The 23,244-nt window shown below is 35.7% G+C and overlaps 2 protein-coding genes and 1 long non-coding RNA gene across 6 annotated transcripts; all 3 read right to left on the bottom strand.

Moving 5' to 3' along the window:
* Positions 1 to 685: 685 nt before the first annotated feature.
* LOC120335505 (vacuolar protein sorting-associated protein 33B-like) lies at positions 686 to 6,606 on the bottom strand. The gene is made up of 9 exons (XM_039403011.2): positions 6,150 to 6,606; positions 5,770 to 5,951; positions 5,111 to 5,344; positions 4,589 to 4,731; positions 4,398 to 4,497; positions 3,920 to 4,067; positions 3,049 to 3,260; positions 2,517 to 2,785; positions 686 to 1,379 (listed from the first exon to the last, which is right to left on the bottom strand). The coding sequence occupies exons 1-9, from the start codon at positions 6,451 to 6,453 to the stop codon at positions 1,064 to 1,066; spliced, it is 1,908 nt and encodes a 635-aa protein (XP_039258945.2). The 5' UTR covers positions 6,454 to 6,606; the 3' UTR covers positions 686 to 1,063.
* Positions 6,607 to 8,133: 1,527 nt separating this feature from the next.
* LOC120336189 (uncharacterized) lies at positions 8,134 to 12,796 on the bottom strand. The gene is made up of 5 exons (XM_078110095.1): positions 12,103 to 12,796; positions 11,457 to 11,662; positions 10,934 to 11,100; positions 10,761 to 10,838; positions 8,134 to 10,677 (listed from the first exon to the last, which is right to left on the bottom strand). The coding sequence occupies exons 2-5, from the start codon at positions 11,590 to 11,592 to the stop codon at positions 8,407 to 8,409; spliced, it is 2,652 nt and encodes an 883-aa protein (XP_077966221.1). The 5' UTR covers positions 11,593 to 11,662; positions 12,103 to 12,796; the 3' UTR covers positions 8,134 to 8,406.
* A 392-nt stretch (positions 12,797 to 13,188) lies between these two features.
* On the bottom strand, positions 13,189 to 17,095 carry LOC120336864 (uncharacterized). Of its 4 annotated transcripts, XR_013474358.1 has the most exons (5): positions 16,345 to 16,917; positions 16,123 to 16,236; positions 15,225 to 15,427; positions 14,300 to 14,455; positions 13,189 to 13,267 (listed from the first exon to the last, which is right to left on the bottom strand). It is a non-coding gene; the product is annotated as an uncharacterized LOC120336864 (long non-coding RNA). The 4 variants fall into 4 exon arrangements; XR_013474355.1 differs by having other exon boundaries at positions 15,225 to 16,236; positions 16,363 to 17,095; XR_013474356.1 differs by having other exon boundaries at positions 15,225 to 16,236; positions 16,345 to 17,095.
* Positions 17,096 to 23,244: the final 6,149 nt, after the last annotated feature.

The following is a 23,244-nucleotide window of genomic DNA, read 5'->3' on the forward strand; positions in this document are numbered from 1 at the left end:
CTACTCTGGACATAAAATTTGTGGTAAACTGCCCAATTATAATCAATTTTTGATACTTATTTACGTACCTATGAAAAAATAAAGTTATTACTACTCGTATTCTTGCGATGTTATGATCGCCGGTGAAAAAATACCAAGATCCGTAATAGAATCTCAATGAATACTATCTATTTTAGTACAATAATAAATTGATTCAATCTACCTAACATTGGTTAGCTTACATCCATCATGATTCGAAAAAACACGAAATTTTGGCGATTTACAACGTCTAAAATATCGTTTTTATTTGTCACTGTGCTGTTGCGTTTAAGGACGATTTTGCAGACTTGGATTACTTGCAATTGAAACACATTCTTCCAGGTTTTATCTTAAGCTACTGCGATTCATTCTTTTCATACTCTCCAACAGTTTTTGAAGAGGTTTCATGAGTAATATCAAAACAAAAATTAAAAATAAATTTGAGGAAATGCTGGTCGAATTCTAATAGCCAGGTCGGAGATAACAGTTATTCCGTTATTTACTGTATGGAAATCCCTCCATACACTAAGAAACGCTTCTATTGCTTGATTTATTTTAGAATATTGAGATCAATAATTTCGAATGTATTCAAAGTAGTTAATTATTCCCGGCCAACCATGGTAGTTCGATTTTCACAACCAAACTACGTTAATTTTTCAAAGTATAATCGGATTTTGAGTAGGTTTTATTTGCAAGCAGAGTAGAAAATATTCGCAGTTTAAGACAGATCGATGGATTATTACACTTAATCATGATTATATATTAGCAAAATAAAAAGTCATTTAAAAGAACATGAATAATCTGAACAAGTACTGGAATTCATATTTGATTCAGTCTGTGAGCTCTAAAACACAACCAGCACAGATGAAGTGCAGGATAAGGAACTCAAATAATAGGATTTTGACATCGTGTGGCAGGTTGTTCGACATTCCATCAGTGCCTTGTAGTCGATTACCAAGCAGTTTGGTAACGAACTTCCGGCACAAACATTCCAGCAGTTGAGTCCTTTCAATTCAATGATATCAACCGTTTGGATACTACATGACTAGTTATGTGAAGGTCGTTCTATAAAAGAATTCAACATCCTTGTTCCATTGATAATTGCAGTGGTAGCAATAATAAATCTGTATCCATTTTTCCTTCCCAAAAATCTTAATGCCGCTATTTCAGAGTATGTAACACCTCCAATAAAATAAACCAACACCACTTTTGATGACGAGTCTGTTCCAAATCCCCCACTCCCAGCACCTTTGCCTTTCGCAGATTTAGCTTCTAAACGTTCAAAGCACTTTCCTGGTAAATGGCGCATTACATCTTCTAGTCCACCCCAACCTTGTCTTTGCAATGCTTGCTCCACGAGCCTGTCATAATGAGAAAAAATATAATTCAGACCCAAGTTAAAAACAATAGTATGGTATAATGATCATTCAATTAATTATTAGTGAGCAAATACAAATCGCATTTGTGTAAGTTAGAGTTATAGTATATCTTGATATCATATATTCATGATCTTGTACCGTAACGGAAGGCATGTGATGAGGCAGAGATAGGAACATGGAGTTACCAAGTTAAACTATTAAGTATATATATAGCCTAAACCAGGAGTGCTCAGCATGGGGCATGCATGCCCTATGTGGCACGCCATAAGATTAAACGTGGCACGCCAAAGGTTTGGTACAAAGTAATGTATCTATTTATAATAAATCATATTAACTCAAGTTAAAACAAAAAAACTTAAATCGTTGTGTTTATTCACACATTGCTAGATTGTGGCCGTGTTATCAAAAGGTAGTAGGTAAAAATAAGGCCAACCTACAGTAGCGAGCAGTTACTAGTTAGGTATAGGTAAAACATGATTATTCTGACTAGTAAAATAAACCCTGTTGGGTGTTTTAATAATTTAAATCAGCAAATTCATTCAAACATGCAGAGCATTTAGATTCAGTAGTTTGCATCTCTATCTCCTCTGAATCCCAACATTTCAAATTTGGCCCATCACAAATATCATCAAAACAGCAGTTTTTCATGACATTAAAATATTTCAGTAAATAGGTATTCATTATTATGTTTACAATACCAACAATTATTTAAAAATTTCAAACGTGACATGGCACAAGAAAAGATTATTCTGACAATTTTGGCATGTATGCTCATTTGAGTTGTGCACCCCTGGCTCAAATCATGTTATACTGATATTAGAAGGTGGAGATTTTGATACAACAGCTCAAAGAACAGGTCCAACAATCAATTCAGTAATTTGGATTAGATAATGTAACTGTTCAAATGCAATTTGTCAAATATTTGCTGTATTTTTAAAATCAAAGCTTAACAAAATTACTAAAAACTCAAATATTAATCTATTATTATCAAATATTATTTACTTCACTTGTTTTATATGAAAACTGCCAACATGTCAATATCCCAAATATACACCTGCTTAAATCAAATATATTTTGTCCTTATCGTTATCCATCTCCGTCACAGAAACCACCACTCACCTGCATGTCAATGGAACGTACGCACCACCAAAAACATAGGCCATATCTTCTGGATTTTTCAGGTTATATTGTCCCGCAGTATTTTTTGGAATGAGACTTAACTTCTTACTGACGGTTCTAAACCAGTCTCGCTTCTGTAGAGAAGCTAATGAGCTAGCAACGTATGATACAGCAGGACCCATCACTGCCTTTTCAGCATATTTATTGAGGTTTGCTTCAATGGAAGTTGTTGACTGCCCTTCTTTTTGTGCCTCTGTTAACAAGCCTGCCTGTAAAACCAAAATTTGGTGGGATGACAAGTAGGCAAGAAACGCTAATAGGTAAATTTTCTTGTTCTCACTGATACTTTAAAACTCATATCAGGCTTTTCTCAATGTGATTGGCACTATGTCTACATAATAAAGTCGTGTTAAATGCCACATAGCTAAACAATTCCTTTGTAATCTGAATTTCTTTTACTAGAATGCAGTGAATACATTTAAGTCATACAAGAATCAATTAGATTTTAACACAAATTTGAAAAGCTTCTTACCTTCTTCAAATTAAATAAAGTCAACATATATTCATAGCCATAACTCTGGAGAAATTGGTGTCGAATGTTTTGTAGATCCTTAGGTAATAAACCACTAGATGTGCATGAGAGTAAGCAAATCAACCTTAATGTTAACAATATGTCATACTGTCGATGAATGCATTCCTCCACATAAGACATGCACTCTCTTGACTCAACTCCTTCTAGTAGGTCTGAAATCATAAAATACAGGTACAATTGGTTAACTTAATCTATTATACAACTTGATTGTTAAAAACTAGAATTATTGAGAATCATTAACATTTTCTATTGCACTGATGATGTATTGTACCCAGATGGAGATTAGCCAGATAATCCTGATTAGGTCTATATTTGATCAATACAGAATTTATTTTCTATACCCAATACCAAGAATTTATTTTCTATACCCAATACCATGGTGTGGTTCGACACCGATATCAAAAATATACCATAAATAAAATTAATGACAAACTCATATTAAGAGAATAGAAAAATAAAGAAAAAATTTTCATCTCTATAATATTAAGGTCTGTTTCATGGCCCAAAATTTATTGAGAAGCATCAAAATACTGTATTTTTGGTCCTGATTATGTATCTTTGATATAGATAGAATCACCCATACAATACACTTACAGTAGACACACTGCAGTGAAGCGAAAACTTGATATTTTGATAGTATGGGTATAAACAATTTGATGGCAAAGATATAAATTTACTTCACATTGACACAGGAGTCCATACATTATGATTATGCTATCACCAGCTCAATACATGACATAGGAAATATTCAAAATAAGCGAAATAAGATGAGAGTCGCTAAAATATGCACTTCAAAGTATTTATCACTTACGATGCTCAATCCTAAGAACATCTTGTAGATCCCCTTTCTTGAGCGAACCTTTCGTTTTGCTTTTCAGAATCACCTCACTAGCACCTATGTGTAATGTTATTGATCTATGCACCTGCTTTAATCCCTTCAGATCTTCTTGGACAAATTTCTGCATGGAGTTAGAAAATTGACAAAATTTAGTTATGGAAAAATCCCCATAATAAATATATTTACATGTTAAATGGGTAAGGATGACCCAGGAATGCTTATAAAGATGAGTTTGAGGAAGTTGGCGCAACAGAAACACACCATCAATAACAATAAAAACAATAGATGCATGGATATGAATACTCTTGAATGCCAAAAACGTCAAGTTTTTCAGTTGGACCTTCGTAAAATTGCTAAATAATAATGCCTCTCCATCTTACCATATGTGTCATGATGAAGAGTCACTCTTTCATGAATAATGGATCAAAACAAAATATAAAACAAAAAGTACCTTCAAATTGCTCAATTCTTTCATGTCATGTCTCTTGTCATATCCAGCTTGAACCTCTTTTGCTTTCACACTCAAAAATTGAAACACATTAGTGAAATGTCTGAAAAGAAATAATATTATGAAATACGTCAGATTTATAGCTGAGTATAAAATATTTTGTGAGTTATTTTGTATTTTAAACTACATATTACCTATCTCTTATTTCTTGAAAAATCTCATCACTAGAATTTAACACAGTTTTAACACTCTTCTCTGACCCAGTCACCTCTTCTCCAAATTCTATCACTCCACATTTGATTTCAAATATGTCATCCAATAAGCCTTCATATGTGACCTACACAATAAATTGACATGAACATTACATTGCAAAGTATATGGCAGCACTGTGGCATTTCACTTTCAGGTTTATTGAACATATCCAGTGGTCATCAGCATGCAAATGTTGGCATGTTGCTTTCATCACTTAATTAAGAATCAATCTTCAAATGTTTTCCAGGGGGGTAATTTTTTGCATTCATACATTTTTAATTTCAAGAGGTTGATTGTGATCATGTTACAACTTCAGCATATCGATAATTGAAGAGACCTACATATCTAGTAAGCTGAATATATCTAGTAAGCATGTTGGTGAAGACCTAAAATTTAGGCAATTTTAGACAAGATCATAAAGAAAACATCTGCTTCAACCACATTCTTTCAACAAATGTATGTACCTGTGAACAAAGTGGTGTAACATAGTCGACATCTCTATCTATCAATACAAGATGTCCAATATTGGTCTCCAATGAAGTTCGTTTTTCTTCCAATTCAACTGTCAGTGTTTTAACAAGATCATCAACCATCGAAGCAGAATTTCCTTGACCATAAATGTTTGGAATAGAACCAAAAATCGCTTGCAAGTTTACAATAGATCGTGCAACTGTGTGCAACCATGTCTGATCTCCATCCTGAATTACAAAATAGAAAACTGGTAGCCATCTTTTAGCTCTTAGTTTCGAATTAGGGGGTGCCTCCTCTCCATATTTAGGTCTGCCTGTTAGAACTAAATTATTACAAAAATATGATTTTCTTAAAACCTTGAAATGTGACATAAGCTAATTTGCATTGTGTAGGTTAATAGTTGCTTTAAACCGAATCCCATATGATCAGAGAACAAATTGCATGGAACTATGCAATAAAAAATAAACGATACTTTCATATGCATCATAAGTGAAATAAAATGAAAGAATGGTAGGAGCTTGATTAGTTTTGTGTTAATCTCCATCCCTAATTGGTGTATGCCCTTACATAGGGCCGCCAATGAATTGAGTGCCCTTTCGAGTGGGATTTATTCATATAGGCTCAATAACTTCTTTAGTTTTAAATAAATTACCATAAAAAATGAGTTTAAGAGTTGAGGTAATTCCAGTGACACAATATCAACATCTACAGGGATTAAATCAATATGTAGATCTTCTATTGTTAAAAATCCTATAACACCTTCTTGTTCTAGCACCATTTCACAAATAGACAAACGTCTTGGAACCATCAAAACTCTATATTTTCGAAGTTTTTCTGAAAAATATCAAAGAAAATTAAATAATAATTTGATGTTTAATAATAATTTGAAAATTTTGATGTGCAAATCAGTACAGTAGTAGGTGCTTTCATGAATCACTATGTCATGATGTGGATCTGCAGCTATTGTCTGTCAGGTTTCACGGGAATCTGAACTTATATTGTCATAACAGGTAATAATAAAGAAATTTTCACCTGATCGTTTGTCCGATAGTACATGTGCAGCAATATGCTTCATATTGTTTATTTCGGGACGTACAATATAAACTCGTTGATCACATCCTCCAAGTATTTCCTTATGCTCCAATTTGAATATTTTATCTACTCCTCGTTGCTTTAGAAAAGTTAAGCCAGTCAGCCGATCAAGAGGTGTCATAAGATCTGGATCTATGACCAAGTCCTTTTTTCCATAGAAGTTTTCAAGCAAGACTGTGAGCTGTTCTTGAGCATAATCCTTCAACACGCTCATATCAGGAATTTTCGGTTGCATAGACGACATCTTTCAGTCTTTCCTTTAATATTGAATTACATGAATTACTGGATCACAAATCACATGAAATTATAGATTCACATTCCTCCAATACTAGAAAACCAGGATGTTTTATGATATCTTATTATATTATCAGACTACCGTACCTGTGCTGTTGATATAACCAAGTTTCGAATATTAATTAATTGAATCTTTAAGCAAGGTCACACACGCATTCTGACATTCTTTCTGTTCTTTTGGAAATCAAAATAAATAACCTCAATCTATTGCCTTATTGCAGTATTGGGCCAGGCCCAAATACTGAAATATATTGAGCCACCGCCATACTCCCATAGCCATGGCCCATACTGCCATAGGCAACCCGGTCTCGGAAACTTAAAGTTAAAGCAGTCAAGTCAATACAGCAATACTGCAAAATGCAGATATGGTAAATGAAATCAAATTCAGAAATTAACGACTGGCAGACTGGAATCAATTGAGATACGGTAGCATATGAACTGTATACAAGACTGAAATGGTGAAAGAGGGCATCAATGTTTATGTGGTACCGGTACAGTTTTATGCCCACAATCAGACAATGAAATGTTAATGCTGTGCCGTAATATATGAGAAAAGAGACAATCTATCCACACGCAATTTACTATTATTGCCAAAATTGAGCTTACATATTACAGTATTCCAGTATTATCAAAATAAGTCGAAGCTTTATAGAAGATAAGCTTACTCGCAATGCGAGTCCGCAATGCAGCAATGGAACTCAACACTGTGCTTTTTTTACCTATCGATATCGATCGGTAAGTACTTTGATAGGTATATGTCTGTCTGTTTGTTGTTAGACACTTTCGTATGTTACGCGATATCTCACGAAAGCGAGTGTGAATCTGCTCCAAATTTTGCATGTGCATTCATCATATCTCTGACCAAAAGCCTGTTGATTTTGGATGAATGATAATTCGATGTCGTATAATTAGCGAGTTATTAATTAATTAGTGATGGGACACGCGGTGTCGCTATCGAGTCAGAGCGGAGAATACACACCGCTAGATCGATAAGTCGGCGGTCTTCGATCGCTATCTCGTTTCCTTCATCAATCTGTCAATGAACTTGATTAATCCTGTAATCAGAGTCATACTTTCTTACTACAACTCTTCGAGTTTTCCTTTTTTTTTTTTTACTTGATCGTTACCTTTTCTTTTGGAAAAATTATCCATGTTGTGGCTTACAAGAATCAAACAAAGTCGTAAATGTCTACCCGAAACCCAGAAATTAATAATCTGCCTAGTAGTGTACCGATACTGAAATTATTAAGGGAGATACGACGAAAATTTTTTATTGTTACCGGTCTCATTTTCGGGGAAACACTGTATATGTCAGACATGTTCGCATGTTTGAAGCGCTTACGGTCCCGTAATACAAAAGTACAGAAGTCTTTGCAACCGCCTACGGTTAATTCTTAATTTTTATGTGGACCGATATCCGATCACGGCGATACATAATATAAAACTTTGAGAGCGTAATTAGATCCCAAGATAAGTTTACAAAAAATCGTGTTTACCTCATATTATTTTTACTTACTCTAATTCCTGACACTTTAAATCATTCTTAACTTTCATTGAGCAAGTAAATTGAAGAGATAGAAATACAAGAAAAAATCTATTATCACTCATCAACAACCTTTTATTAAAAATACTACCGGGAAGATGAAAATTTCTCTGTATAACTAATATTCATGAAATTGATAAAAATAATCATAAAAAATATGACACTGGCAAACAAATATTCACCAAATTGGCATGTTACTTTATTAAAATCATGGTCTAATAAACAGTTCAATAAAAATAAATAGAAAAAATAAAAAAGCCGAATGAAGATAAAAAAAAACGGCCAAATAAAATATACGTTAAATGGGAAGCATCATTGCATAGAATTAGCGATGTTCACATGACATTAGAGTAAATGTTTTCATAGCAAGTGTTTCAGTTCTAACCAATCTGACGACTTTCCAAGTGAATGTCTTTTGCACCAGTCTGGATCATGGTCCAATTCTAGAGCTACTTCAGCTAAAAAGTCAATAAACTTGTGCATTTCTTCCTGAGAATCAGAAAATCCTTCGTTCCATGAAATGTGACGCATTTGCGTTATATTAAACGATGCTACATCAAATGTAACTCCTCTATACGTCACCAAGTACTGATCGCTGATATTTTTGTGTGGTATTTTATGAGTACGATTGATCCGTCCTGAAGTTTTATCTTTCAACTCAGGTGCAGAGGATATTAGACTAAAGGAATTTGAATTAATACGCGTATTTGACATTGAGGCATGAGCTGACTTCATTTCATGATCCGTATCAGATAAAGTATGATATCCATCGTCCTTCAAGGTGGAATTATCTTCGTTCATCGATCCGACTAGTCTCTGAAATTCTTGTTCAGACATGGGAATGCCTACAAGACGATTTTTTGGTCTATCCAATATAGGAGAGCGAATCATGCCAAAATTTCCTGGCTTTCTATTCAAATCATAATCCTTTATAATATTAGATCCCGTTACATGAATGTCTTCGTCACACGATTGCACAGTTTTTCGATTAAAAACGGATCTGCTATTTTTGTCTTTCTTTCCAGTGGGACGTTTATCATCGGTATATCTGGTTTCATTTATTGTCTGCTCAACTGCGCTCTCTGAACGCCCACGTCTTGCTGAAGTTTCAGATCGGTCAGAATCGATGGAAGGACATATTGCGGGAACCGTGCGAGGTTTCAGGTTTTGTTTTAAGGTTCTTTTCACCGGTGTAGATGTCGCAAAATTTTCCACCGGTTTTGTCTTTTCTTCGGAAATGTCAGTGATGCTACGACTTCCTTTCTTTAACAGACAATTTTTTATTGACGACAATTCCAGTTTTTCCAGAGTACCATCTCTTTTGTCGAGATTAGTTGTGGCAGATTCTCCTACAATTTTATCACAAGGTACAGTCAATGGTTGACGTTTACAAACCGGATTCTCATTATCAACGGTCTGCCGTGGAGACAGTTCTCTATTGGTATCCGAGGCGCCTTGATCTTTTCTTTCAATGGATTTGCGCAACGCTGAATTGTCAGCTTGTAGATGTTGAAAAGTCAATTCTTGTTGATGATACGCCGATTTCAGACGTTGGAAGTTGGAATACATTCGGTTATATGTATTGTTTTTTCTAACAAACTCTTTCCTGACATTAGTCAAAGATTGCTTCATATTCTCATTTTCCTTCATCAAATCATGTTTTTGTTTTTTTATTTCATCATATTGCATGATAGGAACGTTACACTCGATTGATTTGTCTTGTTTCTGAATGTTTCCTGGTTTGAACTCATTTGTCATCTGAATGAGAAGAGATTCAATTCTCTTCATGTCGACCCGCAGATCAGCATTTTCTTTTTCCATTGATTGACAGATTTTAGTATTTTTCTCCAATAACACTTTCATTGATGAATGCGATTGAGACAACAAGGTATAGTTTTGTTTGCTAATGCACCCAAGCATTCCTATTTTATAAGCATCATTCTTAAATATCTCTTCACTTTCATCTTTCTCTCGTCGATGTAAATCTCTTGTCTGTTCTACTGTTTCATGCGCTGCATTCAATTCTTCTTTCAACTTGTTGTTCTCATATCTTAGTCGGATCATCCTGGCTTCACAAACTTCATCTTTGTTTTTTAAAAGATTTTGCCAGACACATTTCTCACGTTCAAATGCTTCAGTACGTTCCTTCAGTTGTAGTTCATGAGCAGTAGCGGCAAGTGAAGCTGCAACTTGCACGTGATCGACAAAATTGAGCAGATTTTTAACTTTGTTCCACATGAACGTTGAGCTTTCATTAATATTTTGTAAAGACAGTTTACATTCGAAAAGTTCACCAAGCTTCTCATATCCACGTTGAAAAAGCTTCAAATCAGTCTCTAGATTTTGCAAGAATCTTGCTCTACTCTCTTGGTTTTTTATTCTTCTCAAAACGCCCTCTTTCAGAGAGATTTCCTCTTGCCACTTTTTCTTGTATTCCTCCACTTTATCTAAAGCTGACGATAAAGCACGTGATGAGATACGAAGATCATCGGTTTGTTCCTTCAAGGTGGATGAACATGAATGCAACCGATTGCGCATTTTATCTGCATGAGCTCGTGTGATGTTAAGTGCCATCAAAGCATCTTCCAGCTGGCGTCGAGACGTGTTTGTGCTGGAACGATCATTACTTTCCTGAATATAACAAATATATTTTTATCATTTTGCTCTTAGCAGATTTCTTTTTTTTTGTTCTATATTCGACCTCTCAAACTTACCATTACAGTCTGATCCGCAGATTGACCAGTGTTGTTTTTGGTCTCCAGATTAACAAATTTTTGTTGTACTTTCAAACGCTAAAATAAACACAATAAATGTTAATAATTTGATACCATTGGGTTACTATTTTCATGCATATTGCAGTCGTAGTGAATTGAAATAAAATAATTACCTTGTCTTCGCAAGCGTTTGACATGAATTTAACTTCGGATTTTATTTTACATCCAGTACTTGCATCTCCACCATCTCGTTCCACACGAGGTGTATTTTTGACGACCGCTGACAACATACTCTCTTTTTCAATTGGTCGGCTATTCCAAGAAAGCTTTCTATCGGTTTCTGAAATGTGCAATTGTGAAGTTATATATTTGGAAATTCTTTGCTCCGTTACAAATGTTTCAAATATGATATTTTTGAAGAATTGAAAAAATCATACGTCTGAATTGTGCATACAACATTAACAGAATTTGTGAAAAAAATTCATCTTATATTAATAATCTATTCATTGAAAATATATATTATTTTTCAAACAGAATATGAATTATCAACGCAACATTAAACTGATTCTTGGCAAGAAATAAAACTGCAGACCAAGTAGTCAATTTTGTGTCTAACATCTATATTTGGATAAAATAAAAATCAGCACATAGCTTATTTATATAAATACAATGACCCCAAGTCAAGTGTATACATACCATCGTATTTACATGCCGATTCATTTGTACTTTTCTGAAGATGTATGCCAACGCGGGGACAGAGTTCATCCTTATTATCAAACTCTTCATCAGTAGCTGACATATTTGAGGATCTTTCAACAGTTTCCTCATTCATACTTACAGATTTGTCTGCAAGTTTTTCGATTTGTATTCCAACGAGTGAATTTTATTCAAGCAATTGGCGTCTAAAAACAACCTTGAAACGTGAATGTTCAATTGTATTTAGTACCAAACGGAGATAAAAAAAATACATAATAAAAAACGAAAATGTGCCAATTGTGTCCAAAAGTTATTTTGGACCTGACACACAGAACTTTTGGCACAAGCATTGCGTTCGCGTTCGATCTTGCGTCAGCAGTTCTATCACAAAAGTTTCCAGAAATGGATGATACTTTTGTGGGTAGATTTCATGTCTGTTTCTGTTATAATATTTGCGAATATATATTTAATAAAACTTCGTCTTGTATCGAGTTTATCAATGTATATTTCCATATTTCTGACATGTTTTCAGTGGTTCAACGTTGCAATACGATATACATCGTTACAAAACCACCTCTATGCAAATTGATCTAGGTATTTATATTTTTCATAAGCCTAACGTTATATTTAATTAGATTCATTTTACCTGTTGGTGGATATCGGAAGCTGGTTAATCTTTTTAACGATTTCTCACAATTTGAAGTGCAGTTTAGCAAACAGCAGAAATCAAATTTATAACGGAAATCTGATCTTCTGTTACCAGGGAAACTCAGAACAATGGAAATATTATTTCGTCCAATCAGAACGTTACATTCGTAACTATGCCTGAGAAGTTACCTCCTTATATGTTACCAGATAATTCAACTTGGTTCCAAATGACAAAGGTAAAAAATATTTAAAAAAAGGCTACATTCAAAAAAAAAAAGCTTACTCCGTGCGTAGAATAAGGATAATCAAAGTTGATGTTTTGAAATATATTAGTAATTTTATTCTTTCAACATAAACTAGTTTTCTTGGTTTATTCATATTTTTGTTCTGGCATACTACCTATTGGATTCTTTGACAATAGTTACGTTTCTGACGTCACAGTGGCAGTCAGTCAAGTTGATCAGGATGAATTTTGAAATCACGTGATAATAGTTTCAGTACTTCTTGAAAACATGAGAAGAATGTCCAAATATATGTACATCAGAGGTCAGCAACATTTTTTCGCATGCGGGCTAAAATTAAGGGTTTCAAATCTTGGCGGGCCGCACATATTTTTTTAGGAAAGCTAAACAGCGAACGGGTGGCTGACGAATCACATTTTTACCCAGATCGGAAGTTGAAATTTTAAATAGCGAGCACCCAGATAGCACAACTACGTCGGAACAACCATGGCCGAACGTTGTTCGAACCACCGGCCCAATAATGGCGAACAACCATGTTCCAGCGAAGATTTGGCCGCTGGGCCAACGTCGGTCCTTTCGCTGTAATGCAACCGTGGCAAATGGTCGGGCCAACGTGGGCGATACGTTGTAACACAATCGTGAAATATGGCCGGTCCAACGTTGGCGATACGTTGTAACACAATCGTGACATATGGACGGGCCTACGTAGGTGACACGTTGTAATACAATCGTGGCACATGGTCGGGCCAAGTTAGGCGATGTGTTGTACAGACAGGGTATGGATCTATACTACATAGAAATTTCCCACTAATCTAACATTATTTATATAATAAAAAACAAAAGATAACAAAATGTCTTTATTTTACAAATATGTATACATGTAATAAAATTAATCGGAGTTCGTTGCCAGATCATCCAGAGCTGAAAAATATTAAAATTCTGTGTTAAATTGCAGTATTAGCAAATTACAGCACCAGAGTTCAAAGCCTAGTCTGAATGACTGCATCCCAACAAATTTTCAGAGTAGGAATCTTAAGCCAAGTTTCTGCAGTCGCAAATGTGTGAGTGAAGCTTACATTGACAAGACAATAATAATTGAGAAATACAGAAATTCTTGATTCCGCAAGGGGGGCGTAGACAATGTTTTGAGGGGAATATTTGTTGGAGGGAATAATGATGATTTGAGATTTTATCTGACTAAAATGTCTTCAAATATTCCTTGTTGAAATTCATCTATATTATTAGAAACATCATGCACCATGATTAGTCTATTTGTTTAATTGATTTAAAATAAATTAATTTGTAACTTCATAATTTGCTGTTGTGCTAGGGGGGGATGATAATGTAAAAAGTACTGTACGGGAGCGATGATACAAATAAGTTCGAAAACCACTGTTCGCCATTATGCACCAAACTCTGGCAACATTGGATTGGCAATTTGGCACTTGACTCTAACCATAATCAGCTTGGCGATATCTCCTTAATAAATATTTTTCTATACTGTTCACTTTTGTATACAAAATCTACATTCAATTTCTTTACTGTTCACAGTTGTTTACAAAATCATTATTCAATTTGACAATCATAATGATAAAAAATGAATGGTGTGGCAACTGGCAAGTACATTTTGTTTACTACCAAACTTATCTAAATTTTCTCGCCTGTTTTTATTTTATTATATCTCTGTTGTTGTTGTGTGTGAGTAACTTAATTTAATTCATGAACACGATAGGCATCTTTTTGGCAAAACCTTATATTCTTTACGCTTCAATCTTAATTAAGGTTTTGTTTTCACTCCAGATTGTCAGATTCTATTTAATCAATTTTTGTTCATTTCCCTTATGAATTATCTTAAGCTGATTTGGAGTCAAAATAATCTTATACTTATAAAATAGAAGAGGGTAGAGCAGAGAAAGATGGTGGTACAATATGATAAACATATTACATACGTACCTTTAATAGCAGAAACTAAGGGCGTCCCACTCACTCCTTATCCACCGCGTCCTGCACAGTTGAAAGAGCGGGAGAGTAAATTTGTTATAACTGAGCTCATGATTCTCCAATCCAGTCTTTCTCGGAGCAACCTCCAAGACTTGACAAATATCTTATCTGGAATGAGTAAATAAGCACAATTATAAGAATACATCTAATGAAAAGGTTTTCATCCGTTGCAAAAGCTCTATGTTAAATTATCGCGAGTATCTACTCTAAAATATACACATATGTGTTTTGTCCACATCCCATTCTTATAAAAGTGAACAATTTTAATATTGCAATCAGATCGTATTTAGACATTTAAATAATCTTCCTTGAACACGAAGCGAAAATATTGGGCATATTGTATTTCATACACAAATTCGAAGCGCTTCATGCAGTCAAAAACAAAACGACAAAAAATAAAAGGCACTCAATAAGATGAGACCCAGCAAGGGTATTTTCACCTATTTTACTTTCATGTTCTGTTTGGCTTTCCAATTAATTATGGAGTAATCTGCAATATTTTAACATTGTACTAAAACTAAACAAATATTCTGAATCTCAGAGATTTATACATCGTGGTCTTCATACGATGGCATGTGTTACCGGTCAGCGAACTCTTAAATTAATTTTGCTTGCCCGCTGGCCGCTGGGGTAAAAAGGTTGGGAACCACTGAACTTAAGTACAAGTACAACCACGTTGCACTAATGCCCCGCAAACTTACAGTTGATTTTCATCAGAATGATTGAATAGAATAAATTGATTTTTAATGTTTTCTCGTTGTGGGGTCACAAGTATCTGTAGTCTGTGATTTTACAAAAATTGGGGTCGCGGAAAAAAAAGTTTGGGTACCACTGCCGTAAAGTGTATGTAATCAGCCTATAAAAGTATTCAACTTACGAGCGATTTTTTCATCCTTGAATGTTTTCTGGATCAAAATGTAATCAGACAATGAATTGACAATGAATTTCATCAATTCCTTTATGTCCGAGTCCACACTATAATCAGTGGAAAGTTGCAGATGCCGTAGCTTGTAGCATAAGAGTTTCTACCGCCTGTCCCAACAATTTTTCCATGGACTGGATTGGAGCATGGCTTGATCTCTGAAAATCAAGTTAGTGTTACACAATATATAGTACATGATTGTCTTTCAGATGATAAACGTGAACGAATGGCCTATACTAATTACCAGAATATAAATTTTTCATTAATATTAGTTACCGTATTTTCCGGTGAATAAGACGAGGCCTGTTTTTAAGCCTGAAAAAATGGGTTTTTGCATATAACCGGCCGATGAGTCGGGGTAGTAAAATCGCATCAACGTCGGGAATCTCAAATTACCATGCAATGCCTTTCGAGCGGTCGCCGCGTTTGCGCATTGGTTAAAATAGCCTATGACTTTTTTTTGTAGCGTAATATTCAGTCCATATATGATAATGCAAATATGATAATCACAGCATTGAAATTTCAGATTCACAGCACGAGAATGTCGATTTCATTAAACTAAACTGATGAGGACGTGGGGGATGCTATCGCCGAAGGTATTTTATTGTCCGGGTTCAATAATAGGGCAACAAAAAAATGAAAATGATCATACTCGCCTAATAAGACGACCCCCCCCCCCCCAAAATCAGGCTAAAAATTTGGGTCTAGAAAAGCGACTTATTCGCCGGAAAATACGGTATTAACCACATGATGTTGTACTAGGTAATTATTCAACCGATATATCTAGCTATTGTGCAATATTTTATGGCACAGATATGCAAGGAGCTACTATCAAACTATAAAACAAAAACACCTGTTTTGGGCATTGTACGCATTGAAACATTGAGATGCTTGAAATGACACAGTGTATGATTGCGTGAAAGAGGGAATTGAAGCAGGTGAATTTTCCAGTCCATTGTCATAGGGCCTATTATAAAAATGGTATATATCATTAAACTTACAATGGTAATATTGACACTTGACAGAATATCTAATCGGTAATAATTATTTAGAACCGGAAAAAAATGGATATTACACAAAGGATGTGTCGTACAATACTTCATGCTTTTAGAGTCGCTGGGCATTGCACAGTTGCATGCACATTTGGCAGTCATTGTACAGAGATAGGCTTCATCCCAATCGCCCGAATCTTTTTTGCTAGCGGTCTACTTTCCAATTCACTTTAAAATATAATAACACTTAATTAAGGTTGGTTGGGTAAGATTACATAGCATACATACTGAAAATAAATCATATTAATATATATGATTACCCAATATAATTCTATTGAATTTTAAAACAAAATAGATATTATTCAAAAATCAGTAATTTATTTCCCAACAAAGCTGAAAATATGAAATAGAGCAGGGTTGGACAAAGTTCTCGGACCTCGGACAAAAATTTAAAAAAAAATTTAAAGTGTTACAAAAACAAAAAGGGAAAACAATAATCCTTGAGCTATTTTTTACCCAAAAACATCAAATTTTGGTTTCAGTTTGATTGTGGCAATTGTTAAAACATATTTTAGATTTCAGCCAATTGAGATCTGTATTTAGATTTGTTGAAATTCATCAGACAGAAGGTTCACAAATGTACAACTATTCAGATCACTGGATTAAGTCGTTCAACGGGTTGGATTTGGGCTGCGGAAATGTTTGCACTTATACAAATAAAGTAAATATAAAAAATCATATCCAGGGATGAAGGCCCAATACCGGTATCGGTACTCGATTACGAATACTGGTAAATAAGAGATGGCAACCTCAGAAAGTTTAACAAAAAAATGTGCCAAAAGACCAAGTACGGTAATGTACTGTACGGTACCTCATCTCGTTCTGTCGTTACCGGTACCTCCGGTGTCCAGGATAAATATGTAACTTTTACCGGTATCTACCATACTGCCATAGGTACCGGTACGGTACTCGATAACGAATACTGGTAAATGAGAGATGGCAACCTAAAAAAGTTTAACAAAAAAATGCCAAAAGACCAAGCACGGTACCGTACCTCATCTCGTTGTGCCGTTACCGGTACCTACGGTATCCAGGGATAAATATGTAACTTTTACCGGTATGGTACACTATCACCCTTATGAACCGTGACCTGACAACGCACTTAGGGTACCGGTACCATGAGATTAACTTAAACGGTTACAACTAGGCTATCTCTACTTTGAACTACTACTACTATGAAAGCATTAAAAGTTCAATGTCACTGTCCCATCCACGGCAAAAACCTCGTAACAGGCTATCGATTACGAGTACCGCCAAAATGAATGGCGACCTCATGTGCTATATTCGAATCGCGCGCGCATTTCTTCGCATAATGGAGTGTTTCGTTGAAGGCCAATCATGGCCTTACCATGGTAAATGGTTGTAAAACCGCGTACAACGGTTGCCGGCGGATTATAACGTTGGCCCAACGTAGTTGTGCTATCTGGGCAGTCACTGCGACGACTCGTAAACTCAAGCCGTCTTACAAGACAACAAATTTACAAATAAAATTTAATGTATAGCTTTTCGACATCAGGCGACGCACCGGACGAAACCAAGATAATAAAAAAACATTTTTCAAATGGGCATGATGGAATGTTAGTCGTTGGGCATCAGTAATCCTAGTTCTCCGCTTGTTCTTTGTAATGTTCAGTTTCGAAAATAAATTTTCTGCACGCATATGTACTACCAGGCATCGATTTGAATTTTTTCGCATAGTTAGTCACGGTTTGTCTGGATCTGGATAGAGATTTCCTTCAAGTATATAACATTTTATAAAATCAAGCTTCACACATCTCTCGAATAAATATGGATTTTATTGCATCCCAAGAAATTCGCAGCCGCCGTTTTGTCTCCAAATTTCAGTGAAGCATCGCTGGCAGGATATGGCCCGCGGGCCATAGACTTCCGACCCCTGATGTACATGGAGGTCGCGTTTCGGTACATGTAGACGTGTGCGGTAAGGCCTTATCTTCTTGACTGGGCACCAAGTTTGCAAAATAGATGGACAAGCGAGACGCTTTTAATAAGTGTTCCAGTGAAAAACGACTGCAAAATATTGGGTGAAATATAGGCTTTTACAAAAATCAGAGGAAATTTATAACCTTCTATTCTATATAATTAATCTAAATTAAGTGATTGCTCTACATCAGCATATTGAAAACTGTGCAAATCCACTATTGTGCCAAGGGCTTCAAATCCGACAAATCATGGGGCTTTTGTACTTGGTAAAATTGTTAACTCATTCTGGCTTTTCTATGTCTTGATTTAACTTTTTTCTTATCGTTGGGATCTGGCAACCTTGCCCATATTCCGATTGGTTCACAGACAAGAGACTATGATCACCTAATTACTTATCGATCTTAAGATCGGTAAGTATGTTGATAGGTATTTGTCTGTTTGTCTGTCTGTCTGTTTGTCTGTTAGATGAACGCGATATCTCACGACGGCGAGCTTGAATCTGCCCCAAATTTTGCATGTGCATTCATCATATCTCTGACCAAAAGCCTATGGACCTTTCCCTGAACTTTGACCCCGAAAAATTCTTCCTATACTTTACCATTGCAAAATTTTTGGGGCTATTTTAAGAGTGCTTTGGCAAGTTGGCGCCTGTTAAATGGGGTGTGTGTTTCAAATCATCATTATGATTCGTCGCATACAACAATCTAATTTTTAAAAGTACCGGTAAAGGATTTTAGCCTAGTCTATCACAGCTATTTCTACACTAATTTTTATTACTGCAATTAAATTAAAACTCCTAGGAAGACAGAGTGATCATTGAGTTATCTGATTTAGATTTAAGTTTCCGAAACACAACTGAAAACTAACAAGTAGAGTTCAAAAATGCAAAATCGAGGTAATGTTTACGACCACATTTGAAAATATGTCTGAGTGAGAAAAGTGTCTGAGCGGATGCGAAAAGGGAGCATTGTTACGTCACTTTTTGCATCTTGCTGATTGGCCAATGTTACGAAGTAAACAAGGAAAGTCGATGCTTGGGGAAAGGTCCATTGGATGAATTATGTCGTATAATTAGCGAGTTATCAATTAATTAGTGATGGAACACGCGGTGTTGCTAGAGGTTCAGAGAGAATTACAATGCCCTCTCTGCGATGCGATCGAAACCGCAGTTTCTGTTTTGGGGGATCCCCCTTTTCGTGCGATTGTGTGTGTGTGTGCCAAGAGCGTTTGGTTAGGTATTTTGGTTACACGCCGCTTCGACATCAATGATCTGGAAGCGTTGTATAAAGCTAATTCGGATACAATCGGAATCATCCGTCGTATACTATCTTTGCGTTTGACACAAACTATAGGATAATCGACGTTCGCCATTACCGGTGGCAAATAGGCTATTGGCTGAAACCAAATCTAATTCTTCACTAAAATATCGCTAGGCTGTGGTTGAATAGCCGTCGCAATTGCGGTTAGCGCCGTTTTATTTGACACAAAATATAGGATAGTTGGCGTTAGCCATTTTCGGTGGTAAATTGGCTGTAAACTGATCAAAACGATCCAGTTCGGCTTTGCAAGATTCTTCATAAAAGTATTTCCTCAAGTAGCATTTCGGCGGCTACGTGGGGAGTTGTTACTTATCGATCTTAAGATCAGTAAGTATATTGATAGGTATTTGTCTGTCTGTGTGTATGTATGTCTGTGTGTCTGTTAGATGAACGCGATATCTCACGAACGCGTGGTTGAATCTGCTCCAAATTTTGCATTTGCATGCATCTTACACAGGACCAGAAGCCTATAGATTTTGGGTTAATTATGTCGTATAATTAGCGAGTTATTAACTAATTACCGATCTAAGATCGATAAGTCTTCGGTCTCCGACCGATATTCTCGTTCAGATATTATTGAGTTCCGTTAGTGGCTTTCCTTTTCCCCAGGAAAAATTACAAACCCTTCAAGTCTAAATGTTCTCAGCCAAGAGTCCAACGATGGCTTCACACACTGTAGTTAAAAATGGCTATGTCCCTGCTAAAATGGTTATGTCCCTACTAAAATGGCTATGACCCTTCTGAAATTGCGATACCGATATTTTCAAACTAAAATGGCTATGTTCCTTTTTAAAATGCAATCGCAATATTTTCCTACTAAAATGACTATGTGCCTAATAAAATGGCTATCTCCCCGATATTTTTCTACTAACATGGCTATGTCCCTTCTAAAATTGCAATCTCGATATTTTTCTACTAAAATGGGTATGTCCCTTCTAAATTGCGATCCCGATATTTTCCTACTAAAATGGCCATGTCGTTACTAAAATGGCTATGTCCGCTATGTCTCTACTAAAATGGCTATGTCCCTTTCTAGAATTGCGATCACTATATTTTCCCAGTAAAATGACTATGTCCGCTATGTACCTTCTAAGTTGCGATCCTGATATTTTACTACTAAAATGGCTATGTCCCTTCTAGAATTGCGATCCCTATATTTTCCTACTAATATGGCTATGTCCGCTATGTACCTTATAAATTGCGATCCCGATATTTTCCTACTAAAATGGCTATGTCCTTTTTAAAATGCAATCGCGATATTTTACTACTAAAATGGCTATGTCCCCGATATTTTTCTACTTACATGACATAGCCATGTTAGTAGGGACATAATTAAATTAGAAGGAAAATATCGATATTTCAATTTTAGAAGGAACATAGGCAGTGGTGGGATTCAGTCGGTTCGCGCCGCTCCACGGAATTTTATGAGATCAGCGAACCTGTTAGCTTTACTGGTTACTATCGATGTTCTGTTTGTAACAGAACCGGTTGAAAAATATGACGTTTGTGATGTAACCGGCTGACAAAAAATTTGAATCCCACCACTGGACGTAGGTCCTAGGTATTTTAGTAGGGACATAGAAGACATAGCCATTTTAGTAGGGACATAGCGAACATACCGTAGCCATTTAAGTAGGAAAATATCGGGATCGCAATTTAGAAGGGTCATAGTCCAGTAGTCATTTTAGTAGGGACGTAGCGGACATATGGAACATAGCCATTTCATAACTACCCTTCCACACCTATGGTATGACAGAATGGGTGGCGACAAGGAGAAAGTGACAGTGACGCGAATCATCAGGATGTAAAACTTCCTCATTTTGAACAAAATCTGAAAATGGCCGATAATGAATTATCGAGTCTATAGAGTGTGACAGTCTTCATTAGTTGTAGCATTGTTCTTTCGGATCCTTTTATTATTAGCCTAGATTAAATGAAAACATTTACATAGACAGGAATAGAAAAATCCTATTGCAGTATTGAGCCTTCAAATTTGTTTTCATTTTTTTGTTTTACATGCATGGACTCGTCAACAGCCTCCCAGTTCACAGTTCCTACCAAAACCACCCTCATTCTGTCATTGCAGAACCAGATATTTATCCATACCAAAGTACTGTTCATATTAAATAGGGACTACTGTGTTAGTTTTTATACATGTTGCATTTGTATAACTGTATAAAGAAAGAAATTAGACAAAATGCCAGGTTGGCTTTTGTCAGAGTTTTGAATTTTGTTCAAGCATAGAGAATGTCTGAATGTATTTGACTGAGTTCTAGATGAATTATTACAATTGGAAATTGAGAGTCAATATAGTAATCTGTTTATAAGTTGGGGTTAGAATATTTTAGCAATTCAAATGATTGTTAGTGCAGTACATCACAGTTCTCCGATTCCAAGAATAGCCCCCACAATAAAAGACATCAGGTATAACAGTGAGTGCACCCCTCATTTACGGGATAGACCTATAGACAGGGTCTTTATATCGGCCCAAATCGCGGAACCGATACCTAATGTGTTAATCGTGCTACTATTTGTAGCTTAAAATTAGAATTACGATTTGTAAATACTGCATAGGCTATAGTTGCTATATTATGTTGAAAATATTGATACTCGTGTAGTATGTGAATCAAGTTAGGGTTAGGCGATAATTTCAGGTACAAATACTACGGGAGTCACTTGGCTATACCCCAAACTCTCAATAGAACTAAAATAAGGAAAATTGGAATAAAATTATGTTCTAACCTTTTAATACAACGGGAGCGCCAAAATATTTTACCTGTTTAACTATTTATTATGTATTTTGGGGCAACTGACCTTGATGACCTTAACGGTCGTATTGTTACAATCAAGTCATTTACCGAAAACTTTGCATCGTTATTTTGTATATATATATACCTTATGTCCAGGGGCGCAGCCAGGATTTTTTCAAGGGGGGGGGGGGTTACGGTGAAATAAAAACGCGTTTATAGGTCTTTAAAAAGATGTTCCGACGATGGCAAAACAACATGTGCGTCGCTGTGTCTCATTAGCCTTTCTTTGCATGTCCTACTTTCAGCAATCGCCGACCATTCTCTTTGGTCAAAAAAAATCAATCAACTTTTCATTTCAATGCGCCGTTAACTATATTACTGAAAGTGAATTCGTCGCAAATTCAAATTCCTGTGATATTTGCACATAACGCTTCTCTACTTTTAGCGGCGATTTATCAACATATTATTACCAGTTTGTTAATAATGCATGCTATTACTTTTGGCAACAGGGTTAAATTGGTTTATCGTTGTTTCAAGCAAGAAAACAAGCATTTGTTTTTTTCGCTTATTCAGCAATCGTAATTCAAATATTTCCCTATTCAAAAGAAAGTCTTCACTCCGCGGGGTGTCCTTGCGTTTTAGAGTTTCAAAGTGATGCCGAAAATGCCGATGATAGAGAAACACCGACACATGTGGCTATTTGTCGCCAGACCCTGCCCCCTTTGACAGGCGTCAATTCGTTTATTTTGTTTTGGCATGTCCCATTTCAACCTTTTAGTAATCGCCGATTACTACCCCATTGTCAACAGTTAAATAAAATGCCATCGTCATGATTTTAATTGAAATACCGCAAAAAATGTAAAATAAGAATAGAATGAAATATTAGCAATCATGAAACATTAAGAAATAGCAT

This window comes from Styela clava, chromosome 2, assembly GCF_964204865.1.
Source record: "Styela clava chromosome 2, kaStyClav1.hap1.2, whole genome shotgun sequence".
Classification (NCBI taxonomy): Eukaryota; Metazoa; Chordata; class Ascidiacea; order Stolidobranchia; family Styelidae; genus Styela; species Styela clava.